The sequence below is a fragment of the Prorops nasuta genome, unplaced genomic scaffold (genome assembly GCF_024137725.1).
Source record: "Prorops nasuta isolate Cenicafe-Biocafe unplaced genomic scaffold, Cenicafe_Pnas_1.2 PNAS00034, whole genome shotgun sequence".
NCBI lineage: Eukaryota > Metazoa > Arthropoda > Insecta > Hymenoptera > Bethylidae > Prorops > Prorops nasuta.
Genome location: NW_027116831.1, coordinates 1,374,420 through 1,389,154, shown reverse-complemented (window position 1 = coordinate 1,389,154; position 14,735 = coordinate 1,374,420). Strand labels below are relative to the sequence as shown.

General features: G+C 33.3%; 2 protein-coding genes across 2 annotated transcripts; one reads left to right on the top strand and one right to left on the bottom strand.

Annotated features, from left to right (window-relative positions):
* Positions 1-607: 607 nt before the first annotated feature.
* LOC136783640 (SCAN domain-containing protein 3-like) lies at positions 608-1,471 on the top strand. Its single transcript, XM_066743888.1, has one exon. The coding sequence runs from the start codon at positions 608-610 to the stop codon at positions 1,469-1,471; it is 864 nt and encodes a 287-aa protein (XP_066599985.1).
* A 10,793-nt stretch (positions 1,472-12,264) lies between these two features.
* Positions 12,265-14,499, bottom strand: LOC136783639 (uncharacterized). The gene is made up of 2 exons (XM_066743887.1): positions 14,397-14,499; positions 12,265-14,327 (listed from the first exon to the last, which is right to left on the bottom strand). Exons 1-2 carry the CDS (start codon positions 14,497-14,499, stop codon positions 12,265-12,267), a joined length of 2,166 nt encoding a protein of 721 aa, XP_066599984.1.
* Positions 14,500-14,735: the final 236 nt, after the last annotated feature.

Genomic DNA, 14,735 nt, shown 5'->3' with positions numbered 1-14,735 from the left:
CTATTTGGACGTTTCTGTGTTAATTAAAATCGTGTATTGCTAAAAATTGTGAAATTCAAGAAAATAAGTTTTTTAATATTGTTGGGAGTAATCACTGATATAATTGTTTTGTGGTGGCAGTGCTGGTATCAACTTTTAAAAAGACACCGCTGATCATACTATATAGCAATAAGTAAGTTAATTTTTCTATTTTGTTATTTTGAAAAAATAAGAGCCGCTACTACTTTTGTACTATTTATAGGTTATTATAACAATGAGCTCAACTAGACCGAAAACTTTTCAACATCAATGGTATGATGAGTTTCTTTCTTGGAGGGTTTGGTTGCGGAATGTACCCACAGATACCGAAAAGTATCACTGCATTGCCTGCAATGTTACTAACAAATGTGGTAAATCGAATATCAAGGACCATAGTAAAACCAAAAGTCATATAAAAAATATGGAAAAATTGAATGCCACAGAAGTGATTTATGAGAACGTAAATCCCCGTTCTTCTTTTAATGGACAGTTCTCTTTCAATGAAAGAGTTAGAGTCGCTAAAATTAAATTATCGACATTTTTTGTGGAACACAATATTCCCTATATATATAGCGCACATTTGCTCAGCATGTTTCAAGATATAGGCAAAGAACCGGAGATTCTACAGTCTATGTTTCTAGGCAGAATGAAACTTACGAAGATTATTAATAACGTTATATGTCTTTACGAAACAGAACGAATCTCCGAAACACTGAGACATAATAAATTTTCAGTTTTGGTTGATGAAACGTCAGACATTACTAACGAAAAAAAAATGACTCTTCTTACTCGATATGTGGATAGTGAATCTTTGTCCGTAAAGACTGATTTATTACAATTAATAAATTTGGATGCAAGCGATTGTTCCGCACAGAAAATTTTTACTGCATTTTACAACGAACTAATAAAAAAACCAATACCATTATCAAATATAATTGGCCTGGGATGTGATAATGCATCAGTAATGACTGGAAAAAATGAATCATTTCAAACGAAACTTTCTAAGTGGTCTCCGCGGTTGATTACTATACCATGCATTTGCCACTCATCTGCTCTAGTAGCCTCTAATGCATGTAAAGCTTTACCATTAGAATGTGGAAACTTTATAAAGAAATTGGTAGCTTTTATAAGAGGAAGCCCTAAACGGACTGCAATTTTCAAAGATTTCCAAACATCTTTTACGGGCGAAACAAAGAATATATTAAAATATGCCGAGACCCGATGGCTATCGCGTTATGAATGTATCAAACGTATCCTAGAAGAATGGGATGTCTTACTGAAATTTCTATTAGAACAAACTTCAGAAAAAGTACTTCAAGCAGAGGAACTACTCATCATAATGGAAGATAGCAAGACAAGGGCCTATTTAATGTTTTTGGAACACATCCTTAATAAATTGAATTCATTTAACGCCTTTTTTCAAGCAAAAGAAACAAAAATTCAAAGATTATAGCAAGCATCTTTGAAATGTTTAATATTAATGGCTACAAAATTTATAAAGCCGGCATTACTAAAGCTACAAATATTTTTACCTTACTTAAATAATATTGACTTTTCCAAAAAGGAAAATCAGTTGCCTATTGACGAAATAGATATCGGTTCTGATTGTGCAGAATATTTAGATCAAAAATTAATAGAAAATAAATTGAATGCAGATGAAGTGAAATTAATAAGGGAAAAATGTTTATCTGTTTTGATAACAGCGACAGAAGAAATTCGTGATCGTTTTCCAATTATGGATCCTTTTTTTAAAAATTTGAATATTTTAAATAGGGAAACAGCATTACTTGATGAGGATCGAGAAACAAGTTCTCTGCAGCTAATTCCCATTTGTCACCGTTTCGGTATATTTGATGACGAAGGTATTAAGCAAGAGTGGATGTGTTTATATTCAAAGGAAAGTTCAGATATAAGAAATTATTGGTCCAAACTATCTTTTGATGATATGTGGAAAGCTATATGTTCTGCGACAACAGACAAATCCACATTCCGATATCCTAAATTAAGGTCATTATTGAATCTGGTCAGATCTCTGCCTCACTCAAACGCAGAGGCTGAAAGATGTTTTTCTATTATACCAGATTGTAAAACGAAGAAACGAAATACACTTGGGCATGATACGTTAAATTCTATCTGCGTTATTAAATACACACTGATGACAAAAGAAGAATCCTCTTTTACAATGACTGTCACAAAGGATCATCTAAACTTAATGAGTAGTAATACTTTATATTTACCAACATCCAAAGAAAGAGAAAGCAATTTAAATTTACGTTCTCTTCATGATCTTGAGGATAGTGGTAATGATGAGAATGAATTTGATATTAATTATGATAAATAAGAAATCAAAATCTCATGGGAGTATTATTCAACTGACATTAATGTCATATTTTTGAAAATCTTAAATATTATTTCTTATGTTTGTTATTCATGAGTTGTAAAACAATTGAATTTTATTAAGTACTAAATTAATGTAATGTATAAATATTTATGAAATGTTGAAAGAAGAAATTTTCAAATAAATGGAAACCTAATGGAAAAAAAATTTTAAGAAATTTTATTTTTAATGCTGCCTATCATTCTCTTTCTGTATAAAAATATATTTATGCCAAAAGTCTGCATAAACTTTTATACAGCTTGGTACAAGTCAAGAAAAGTAAAAACATTGTTATTTTCTTGTGAAAGTGTTATATGACCAAAACACAACCTACTTTCATCCACAATAGACCTTATATTGATAATATCCATTTAACTTATTAAATTCTTTCTAAGTAAGCCATTATTGCATCAGAAAGTTATCTTTTTGCTAAGCCAACACACTAAAGGAACAATACGATCTTAGGATTTCTTCAGAGTCAGGCAAGGCCACCTATGTTTACAAATGCATGTGTTGCCATACATACTGTATCAACAGTCTTTATGAAAATATCTAAGTTAAAAATAAATTAGGAAAGAGTATTACTTGAAGACCTTTCCTAATATAGTAAGGTATGATGCTGCATTTTATGTATTAAATACGGGCCTGGCCAACAAAAAAGTCAGTTGTGCTACGATTCTCATCAAGAGCAGTCATCTTCTCTTAACTAATAAATCAGTATCATCAAACTTACAAGTCTGACTCCACTGTATGACTTTGGATCCTTCAACCTAAGTCACCTCAAGGGGTAACCCCTTCACTAATCAAGCAAGTGTACCAAACACGATTGACGCATTCGTCTCACCACCCTTCACCTCCTGGACGATATTTATTGAGAGAATTTTCAAAAACAATATTAAGCTAGTGGCATCAGTGGGAATCGTCAAACTTCACGAACGGACCTAATCAATTTGTCAACCTTTCCTCTCAGAAGTCACGGAATAACGACGCATACCTCTAATTTCGACAACGATCTTAATTGCCTTCAGGAGATTCTTCGATTGGGAACAGAAGAATTGCAGCCAGCCAAGAAGATGAAGAGCTGGTGAGTAAAGTTATGAGTAATTCGGTATTAGAAATAATTTTTGTGAATCAAGTGTTACCGAGAGACCGTGGAAATTCCATGCAATAGGACCCAATCTATTCGGTCCAGACGCGATCTTACCCGAATTCCCCAGTGGATAGAGGGGGGCAAACATACCTATTGCATATATGTTGTAAGAGAAATTGATCTACCTTAGAGCAAATTTGGCACCTTCACCCAGAATAGCCACAAATGGTAATAATCCAGTCATATTGAAATGAAATTTACGAAATAATTAAAGAAATACTTAAATTTTCATTATATATTTTTTTAAACTGGTAAACCATAAAAAGTAAAAATTTGCAGTAATTAAACTTAGAGGGGTTGAGCTTCGGTGGAGGGATAGGGAAGGATCTGTAAGAAAGGGGTAACCAATAAAATATAAACTCCTTTGCGTCAAAGAACATTTTTTTTTATTCTTTTTAAACTACGAAGAAACAGTATATCTAATGTAAAAATATTTTTATAGCTTGTATGATTCACTATAAAAGTATGGATCATAAGTTTGAATTATTTTGGATTTATTTATATTTTCATGTATATAAATACATTTATTATAAATAGTACAAGCTATAAAAATATTTTTACATCAAATATTAGAACAGTCGTTTAATTCAAAAAGAAGAGGTTACCTGGAAAGTTTTCCGGGAACTTTAACAATAGAAAATTTTAAAGATTTCAATGTGCTGTGTCTGAATTTTAACTTTGCCACCTTGTATCTTTGCCATTCGCACCGCCCCATTATAAAAATGGTATATAAAAGCAGTTTCTTAACATTACAATAAATTATGGAACATAAGTACGTCCTTCTCGGACATATGGGGCAGTTCATATTGCCTTGGATGCTCCACTTGGCGGTTAGTCCTCCCCTATCCACGGTAAGGAGAAGTGGACTGCATCCATAAGATCCCGAAGTAATCGAAGTCCCACCGAAAGTCGTCGTCCGATTGCACCATTTCCTCTTCCCAGGCTTGATCCAATCGGACCCCGGCGCGGAAAAGCTGCCTATCTTTTATAGCAGCGCCATCCTGCACTACAACTAAACACAAGGAAAAGAATATTAAATTAAAATGTTACATGATTAAGAAATTTAATCGTACATATATCGAGTACGGATATATATATATTTACTTACCACCCGCCACGATGGCGAATAATTTCCTTCCTCGGTGGTCCCTTAGGCCTCTGTCATGGGGCCTCGCCTTAGCAACTTGCTGTTTTCTGGTTGTTTTACCCTCCATTACTTTCTATGCGTTATTAATCGTGGCAATTTTAATTTCGATGAATAAATCGTTACAAATAACAGTACGTCTCAAGGCAAGTCAATATATAGGAAGACCCCCACCTTACCGAAAAATGTTACAAAACTGCTGACTTAACGTCCACGAAAAAGTCACACTACACATTAGAATATTGAATGTTACTTTACTTTTACGCTATAAGAGTAAACGTTGAATAAAAAATGGAATAAGAAAAATTATTCCTCTAAACAAATAGAATAGGGAATAACCTTATCATTTTAATTATAGGTATGTTATGACCGTAATGGCTATCGGAATTTGCAAGATCTACGGCCAGGTAGAGATTAGACCAATTAAAGGACAACCAGGGTTGTATTATGAAAAATTTGGACTACTAAATTTCTATCGACAACAGTGGAAACTAGTCCTGCATACTGATATGGCCGTATACCACGAAAGGCATACACGGGTTATGAAATTCCTCTATGATCAACGCCTCTGTCGTATGGATAATAATGTAAGAACTTGCGTCACTGTAGTGGACCATATAACATTTAAACTCGACACTATCGAAAGGGAACTCTGCGAAGTGACAGAAATGACATCATTTTCGACAAGAATCCAACGCGGTTTAATAAATGGAGTAGGATATATAGGTAAAATTCTCTTCGGAACTATGGATAGTCAAGACGAAGAAGAAATTAATAATTATTTAAAACTAATAGATCGAAAAATGCACAAAACCGAAATGGCAATGAAAAAGCAGATACAAATAGTTAGTAGAAATTTAGAAATCCTAAACGATACCTTAACAAAAGTAAACGAGAACGAAGAAAGACTACTACAATTGGAAAAGGACTTGATGGAAAAGGAAACTAATTTAGAAGTACTATACAACCTCAGTATAATTGTAGAAGAACTTTTGATTGAAACTGACTCTCTACTAGATTTCGTCACACAAGCTAACCACGGTATAATCAATCCAAAAATCATACCACATTCTCAAATTATGCGGTATCTGAGGGAAGCGCAACCATACATTCCTGCAGGCACACAATTCCCAATATCGTTGACCAATACAAATATACATTTACTGTCGAAGTTATTAAAACCAACCATATTCTAAAAAACGAACAAATTAATAATCGTTCTATGCATCCCACTGATTACTCCACAAGAATTCGATCTACTACAAGTATATCCTACCCATACCAGTATCAAACTCAACGTCATTATACTCTATTATCGACATCAGAAATGAATTCTTGGCAATAGACATTACGACAGAACGGTACACCGAATACAGTGCAGAAGACCTAAAAAAATGCAGTCAAGTAGGTGACCAATATTTCTGTCCCACATACAAGCCGTCAAACAAAATGAAAAGCGAAAACCCATGCGAAATAACTCTATACCTAAAAAACAAGGCCTCCGAATCATGCGAACATAAACTTATTCACCTTGTACAACCTATGTTAATCTCACTAAAAGACAGAGCCTCCTGGCTCTATACAGTACCACGTATGGAAGAACTCACTGTAACTTGTAAAAATAAAGATAAATATACGCTAGAAATAACAGGCTCCGGAACGCTAACGATACGGAATAATTGCATTATTACTGCTACTGATTTTATTCTAGAGACCGTACAAACCGTTAAATCGCCGAGCTTAACAAATTTTGTGCCGAGATTTAACTTTTCATTGGAAGCTCTAGACGAAAGAATACAGCAGTCTTCTAGCAATGTACCCCGGCTAGAAAATATCCTTACAAGGGTCAGCGACTTCAATCAATTAAGCGTCCAACTCAATAATTTGGACAAGGAGCTCAGTGAAGACGACCAATACTTCTATCAACCCATCCAGCATCACATTATCACGTCAGCATCAACTCTCATCATTGTCTTCATAGCAGCAGTCGTCTTTGCATTATGTCATTATTTACGCAAGAGAAACAACGAAGCAATTATGCAATCGGTTACACGAACCTCGCCCACGGACAACATCAGGGACTTATCAACAGACATTGCACCTACAACACCCCCAAAACCAACTATTTCACCTATAACACACCCAAAACCAACCATTCCACCTACACAATTCGCTACCACCCAAATGAAAAGGGTTCTAGTAATGCCTTCTCCCCCTCCTCCCCCTCTTCCCATCGTGTAGGGAGGAACGTTATATTACCCACTTATTTCCTATTTCCACATAATTTCCAAATAGGCCAGTATTAAAGGAGGAAGTATGATTTTTGCTAAGCCAACATACTTTCCCAGAAAAATACTATTCAGCAATTTCGGTAAAACTAGGCCAGGCCACCAATGTTTTCAAATGCGTGTCTTGACACTAATCCCTTTGACAAATTAAGTTGTAATGGTGTTAAATTTGGCTAAATAAGCAATGCTGTGGAATATACCTTCTGGGGATACCACGTTAAAAAAAATGCGCCTTCAACTCTACCTCCAGGGTGGTGTGGAAACGAGTTTATTATTTAAAGCATTTTTCGTAAATATATTAAAAATACGAGGAGCTCAATGTTTGAACATAAAAATAGCAAGTAAAGATGTGTACTTCATTTGCTGAGCAAAATAAGTCATTAAAATAATAAACTTCGCGCGATGCACCCTACCGAAGGTTCTATTTGACAAAAATCATTTTTTAACTAATTTGGATTCTAGCTAATTAAATACCCTACAAAAAATATTTAAACTTATTTTCGATTAAAATAGCCGGATTCAAAATATTAAATTAAATAAGTTAACATTGCAAAATTTGTATTTCTTTTTCCTGAATAACTTTTTAACCGATTTCGCTACAAAAAATATTGTCCAATAATAGTTGTAGAGAATATTTTTCTAAATTAAATAAAAAAAATTGTTATTTTACGAAGTTCAGAAGTCGAAATATTTTTGGTTACCCCCTTTTTACACCCCCCCCCCCCTCCCCCATGTTAGCAAACCCCTTAGGAATTTGAATTTTGCAAATTTTCGCTCCTAAAGATTTACCATTTAAAAAAAAAAAAAAATTTACGATTTTTTGGTAATTATTTTTATTGATTTGACTGGACTACACTTGCCGTGCTGGCTGAAAAGGATTTTGCCACGCTTCCTTGGCTAAGAGATAGTCAAGATTGGGAGAGAGTGAGAGGGCCAGGAAAACTATACTGCTCTCTCTCGCCCTGCAGTTGTGCCGAATCCGACCGAGACCCAGCGAAGGCAGCCGAGACACGCACGTATCGCTGCAATGGTGTGCGTGACTAGGGAGCTGCGCATGAGTAGGGATGTCTCACCGATGCTACCGGCTGACCGTGTGTTAGTGAGACTACGGTCGCGTGGTGGGGAGAGAAATCCGGCACGATCTAACAGCACTGCAAGGGGTTGGGGTGGCTCGGAGCCACTAGAGCTTTTGGAGAAGGCGGCTGAGGGGTAAGGGGACTTCCCCTTCCCTAAAACCACTTCTCCACATCTGCTCCCTCCCGAGGCTGGGGATTTTTCTGGGGAATACCCCAGGGAAAATTGTCCAATCCGGGAGTTTTCAAGTTCGCGTTCCTTTCTGGGTAATTTTCGTCTATAGGGTTCTTGGGAATCTTCGTCAACCGAAATTCACTAGAATTTGACGACAACAAATTCCCTAGGAAGTCTATAATTAAGTATAGCGGCTTTATTGTATACAGGGTGCATCACCGAAGGCGCACCAGCCTCGAAATAACCGTAAGAGGACGGATAGCGCGTGGTGGGGGTCGACGCATAACATTGGACGGAGTTAGATAAAGCGCGAGTAATAGATGGAGAAAGGCAGGGCTATACGCTCCTATACGCTTTGCCTATGCCTTCCCCCCTCCCCCATCAACGCGACACCAATAGTCACAGTCTCTCTCTCTCTCTTCTCTCTCCCCGCCGTTTCCATTTCTTTATTTCCATTTACCCAGGAGGCGTTTTCGTCCTTCTCTTCTATCAAGTCAATTCTTGTGGATTACTAAACACATTAATTTTTAGCATAAAATTGAAAAGCGTTAGCTATCTTTTCCACACCACCTTGAGGTAGATAGCTAGGCGCGTTTTTTTTTAAAGTGTTTTCCCCCGGAGGCCTAATCCACTGGATAACTCAAAGTAAAGTTAGCTTACAAATTCTCAAAATATCCCCCCTTTTGCTGCGAACAAAGGTTAGCTCTTCGAATTATGTCCCGTGTTGCTCGTCTCACCATGTCCGGCGTGATTGTTCTGAAGGCCGCAATGATTTCTTCACGAATCTCCATCATTCTACCCTCACGCCGATTTTCCATTAGACGCTTTATGTGTCCCCACAAAAAGTAGTCGAATGGATTAAGATGTCGAAGAGCTAACCTCTGTTCTCAACAAAGAGGGGGATATTTTGAGAATTTATAGGCTAGCTCTATCCAGTGGATTAGGCCTCCGGGAGAAACCACTTTAAAAAAAACGCGCCTAGCTATCTACCTCAAGGTGGTGTGGAAAAGATAGCTAACGCTTTTCAATTTTATGCTAAAAATTAATGTGTTTAGTAATCCGCAAGAATTGACTTGATAGAAGAGAAGGACGAAAACGCCTCCTGGGTAAATGAAAATAAAGAAATGGAAACGGCGGGGAGAGAGAAGAGAGAGAGAGAGACTGTGACTATTGGTGTCGCGTTGATGGGGGAGGGGGGAAGGCATAGGCAAAGCGTATAGGAGCGTATAGCCCTGCCTTTCTCCATCTATTACTCGCGCTTTATCTAACTCCGTCCAATGTTATGCGTCGACCCCTCCACGCGCTATCCGCCCTCTTACGGTCATTTCGAGGCTGGTGCGCCTTCGGTGATACACCCTGTATATTTGTACCATATTATTTATTGAATAAATCTCCTATTTTCCATTAACCTGTGTTTTGACAATTTTATTTCACGAACAGAAAACCTTCCCTTCTGACCACAGGTTCGGAGCCTACTTGGGACATTGTTTCGCATAATCAGTTACATGAGATTTTCAAACAATTTAATATTTGTTCCCGAAAAGGAAATATTAATGTGCACCTAACGAATATTTCGTTCAGCACGCATTAATATTTCTTTCAATGGAGAAAAAATTTCATTCAATCAGTTACATGAGATTTTCAAACAATTTAATATTTTCTCCCGAAAAGTAAATATTAATGTGTACTAAATGATTATTTCGTTTAACACGCATTAATATTTCTTTCAATGTAGAAAAATTTAATTCAATCAGTTCAATGAGATTTTCGTGCAATTTAATATTTCTTCCCGTAAAGGAAATATTAAAGTGCACTAAATGATTATTGCGTTCAGCACGCATTAATATTTCTTTCAATGGAGAAAAAATTTCATTCAATCAGTTCAATGAAATTTTCACACAATTCAATATTTCTTCCCGTAAATGAAATATTAATGTGCACCAAACTAATTTTTCGTTCAACTCACATTATTATTTCTTTCTATTGCAAAAATAATCCATTCAATAAGTTGAATGACATTTTCAGTCAAAAACATATTTGATCATATTAAGTTAATATTTATACGTACCAAAATTATGTTTCGATTAGTAGGACATAATATTTTGTCCATTTGAAGTAATAATGTTATTGACTTATCCAATATTTGTTTGAAATAAAAGAATATTTTATTTGTCTGTAATAAAGGTATTTTTCAAACTTCAAGGCATGATTATTTCCCATAATTAAATATTAATTTGCATTAAGTAAATATTCATTTTCATTGAAAACGAAATTTTTGCTTAAAACAAAAATTTATTTCTTTTAATTAAATATTAAATTGATTTAATTAAATAAATTTTTGATTCTATTAAATTTTTATTCAATATAAACGAAAAAAATTTCATTTTATTGTATAGTCAACATATGCGACTATGTACCTTATATTTCATTCCATCTGTGTAAGTTGTTTCAATCAGCCTTGTGAATATTTTTCGACACAGTCTTTCGTGACTTAGGGCAACTCCTAATGAAGAGATTGGCTAGAATGAACGTATCATCAATTCAATTTATTGTACTTTTAATCACTGCACTTTCCTTATTCAATACTTACGTTTGTTTCAATGAATATTATGTCGCTCTATTATGTGTCGTGGAATCCAATCCTTGAATTTATGCTGAAATAAATATGTATTTGGTTACATGTCATGTACGTATCTATACTTAAAACACTTACAGTTTATAGTAGTTTCAAATCTCCTTATATACAAACGACAGGAGTATCGATCACTTGTGAGAAAGATCCCTTAAATGCGCCATCTAGATGGGAAGCTTCACTGAAAATTCGTTGGAATAACTTGATTCAATCAAATAAATTGGGTTTTAAACACTTCAAGAAAAATTAATATTCAAATCAAATCAGAACTGCTTGACACTAATAAAGAAATTTATTTTAATCAAATAAACATAGCTGCAAATACCTCCAATAATACTTTTCATTCATTTTAATGATTTATTTTTGATATTAATACTTATCAAAATGTTATATTTAAAAATTTAAATGAAGGAATTAAATAAGGTTGGATTCAAATAATTTTTTTTGTTAGTTTAATCAGTTATATATTTATTGTATTTGAGAACACCCTTTAGTAGATATTTTCACTCTAATATATAGTTGAACTAAGCAAAATTGTTTTGTATGTGTGCTGAATATTTAATTTAATTTTAATAAGTACTGTTTGAATGAAATTAATTTCATCAATGTGATTGCAATTTAATTTGACTGAATTTGTAATTTTTAAAACTAAGTAATATATTTATTAAGCAATATTCAAAGCAATACATTTTATTTAAAAATATTTTTTTCTTACTGCATAAGCGTAGACTTACTTAAATTGTAACAAATCTTAATCAAAGAAAAATGTAACTATTTAAATAAATATATAAACTGCTGCATACTTTACAGGATCAATTGCAAGCTTAAAATTATTTAACTTTTTTTAACCAATATAGAGATGTTTTTCATTGAATTGTTTTTCTCTGAAGTCAATGTACATGGATTATTTAATAAAGCAAAATATAAATTTTTTCCAATTATTTTTATAATTCCTCCATTAGGCCACTCTTACACATTTATAAATTATAATACATGATATTAGTTCATCTTATTCGTAAAACATAAAAACGCTTATAACTGAGATTTTATAATAGTTTATATCGACGTACAGCATATAACGAACAATAAACTTATTTTTGGGCGATCAGAGAATACATGAAGAAAGTTAATACGTTATCAGGGATAATCCCATAAATAGCTAAGCTATTTTAAACATTAACATACATGAAGCGTTATCATTAAAAAATGATGTAATCAATGAAATCACAGTTCAATATTATCGAGATAAAGTAATGTAACTTGTGGACACCATTAATGGTTATCTTTACACGTAAGCAACGTTACTAAAACAAAAGAAAAGCTAATAAATTTGTACTTTAATTTATACGCATTGCATGTTTCAAGTTTTTAAAGTAAAATATTGAAATAATATAATAAGTTGATAACTTAAACACAAGGTACGTGCATCTTACCACTAGGTGTTACATGAGAATTGTAAGGAGAATAATGGATTAAATTATTTCGATTTATTACTTCCCATGAATTACCTTGTACTACTTCGTACGCATGAATATGATCAATAAATGAAACAGTAGAAATTTTCAATACTACAAAAATTATTTCTTTGTCCTCAGTAAGTAATATATGTTTTATTTTCGCAAATATTAAAAAAACTCTATCATTGTCTATAGTAACCACCATATCCTTTTGATATTTTGTACCATACACAGTTATCCAATCAACTAAATGGTAATTAACATTGATATTGTTCGGAAGTTTATGTTTATATTTAATATAATTTTCATCATGACGTAATTCTTTACCAAGTGCAGACCCATAATCACAAAAATTGGAGAAGCCCTCAAATTGCAAAAAGTGATAATTCTGTTGCATTTGGTGTTTAATGGCATTACTGCGAGGAGCATTTATGCGTGACGTGATATTGGAACAAATATTTTTCAAATGCCTATGTTTTGCCTCAAATCTTAACGAAGAAAGGTATTTAATCGGTCCATACTTTCTAATAATAAAAGGGTAATGTACTAAAAAATGATGTTTTGGCTTTAGATTTTTATGAAATAATTGCAAATACAATTCATGATGCTCAGACACTAAATTTGAAAGTAACTTACATGTTTCATTGCTAATCGTTGAAGAATAAATTATGCAAATTATTTCTCGCAGTAAAATCCACAATCTCCACGTATTATTGCCCACCGGTACTAAATCTCCAATGATTAAACCGAAATAGCGAACAAGACAGAGCATCTCTGATGCAGAAAGTATCAAACAGTCTTTTTGTAGAAAAATGTTGGATATAGGAGGTTTATTTACTCCCTGTTTGGTTCCAAAATCAAAAAAGCTAATTCTGCTATTCAAATTTTCTAAAGTACAAAGCTTCTGTTTGTTTATCAATTCGAATAAAATATCTTTCATCTCATACCGGCATATACCTTCTAATATATCATGCATGGCATCGAGAGTAATATTTTCTGATATATGAAAACTATTTAAAGAATTAAAAACACATTCTCCTATAATTCCCCTAGTACTATTCATTAAATCCAGTTCATAATTATCTTTTGTTCGCAAAATGGTAATATCTTCTATCAATTGTGTTTCACGTTTTGATTTATGTGCTAAGCACACTCGGCAACAATAAGAAGCATTAAAACCAGTTATGAAACCAAGTATTTCATTTTGAGCTAAATTATCTCCTACAATACATGCCAAAGCAAAATATATTTTTATTTCTTTTCCGGAAACATTTATGTTTATACCGTCCGATTCCAATCTCGATAATTGCTCCAATAATTTTCGCAGCATGATTCTGTTGCCTAATTTTTTATAATCAAGGGTTTTGTGGAGTTGAGCGATGAAGATGTTATTCAATGAACTGCTAAATTCACGAGGAATACAAGATATGCAATAGTATATTGCGCCAATTTTATTTAAAGTAGCATGGGACCCTAAGGGGTTATTAATTTCAAAATCATCGAAGTATAGAGTAATTGGGAAAACAATTTTACCTGGAAATCTATTTTCAATATTTTTCCACATTTCTCCATCTAACATAGAGTAATAAGTTTCACAATTACTTCGTTTCTTACATTCTGATAAAACTATATTGAAAACGTTAGGCAGTTCGAAAAATTTAATTAATAACGGTTTCATAGGAACTAATTCAACAAAAATATCGCGAAATACCATTTTCCTTTTCCCTTTAATTCTAACACATTTCATATAGCTATCAACTTTGTGTGATATAGGTGCTACATAAGTACCGTTTTCATCAAAAAATTTAAATATGAGATATTCTGATTTAAAAGATTTAAAAATCCTTTCTATGACCTCCGTAATTTCTGACACTGTGCCGAAAGCAGATTCATTGCCATTCAATGGCATCTCTTTTAAAATATTATAAATTGTATTCTTGTAAAATACGTATAAGCTTTTGATGACTTCCTTACTCATGCTTCTCGGTAATTTACTAAAACCATAAAATTTCGCTACAAACAAATAAATATTTTTAGAAATGATATCTTTCAAGCATTTGTTATTATTTTCACCCGACATACTTCTGACAATATCAGTTATATTCAACGAATCAGTTTCATTTATTTCAGATTCAATTTCATTAATCAGTGTTACAGAATCATCATGAGTTAAATGTTTATCCATTTCAATCGACAAATTTATTTTCCCACAATTGTGTTTTTTATTTAAATGCTTTTCATAGGAATAGATAGATTGGAAAGTTCTATCACAATTTTCAACTTTGCAATGACACGTTTCGTAAATTAAACTTTTATGAAATAGCTTCACGTGTTTCCTAAAATTAAAGCTATTTTGCAACTCCTCATCAAAAAAAGGACAAAGAAACATTTTTGTAATATTAAAACATATGAATTAAGAAA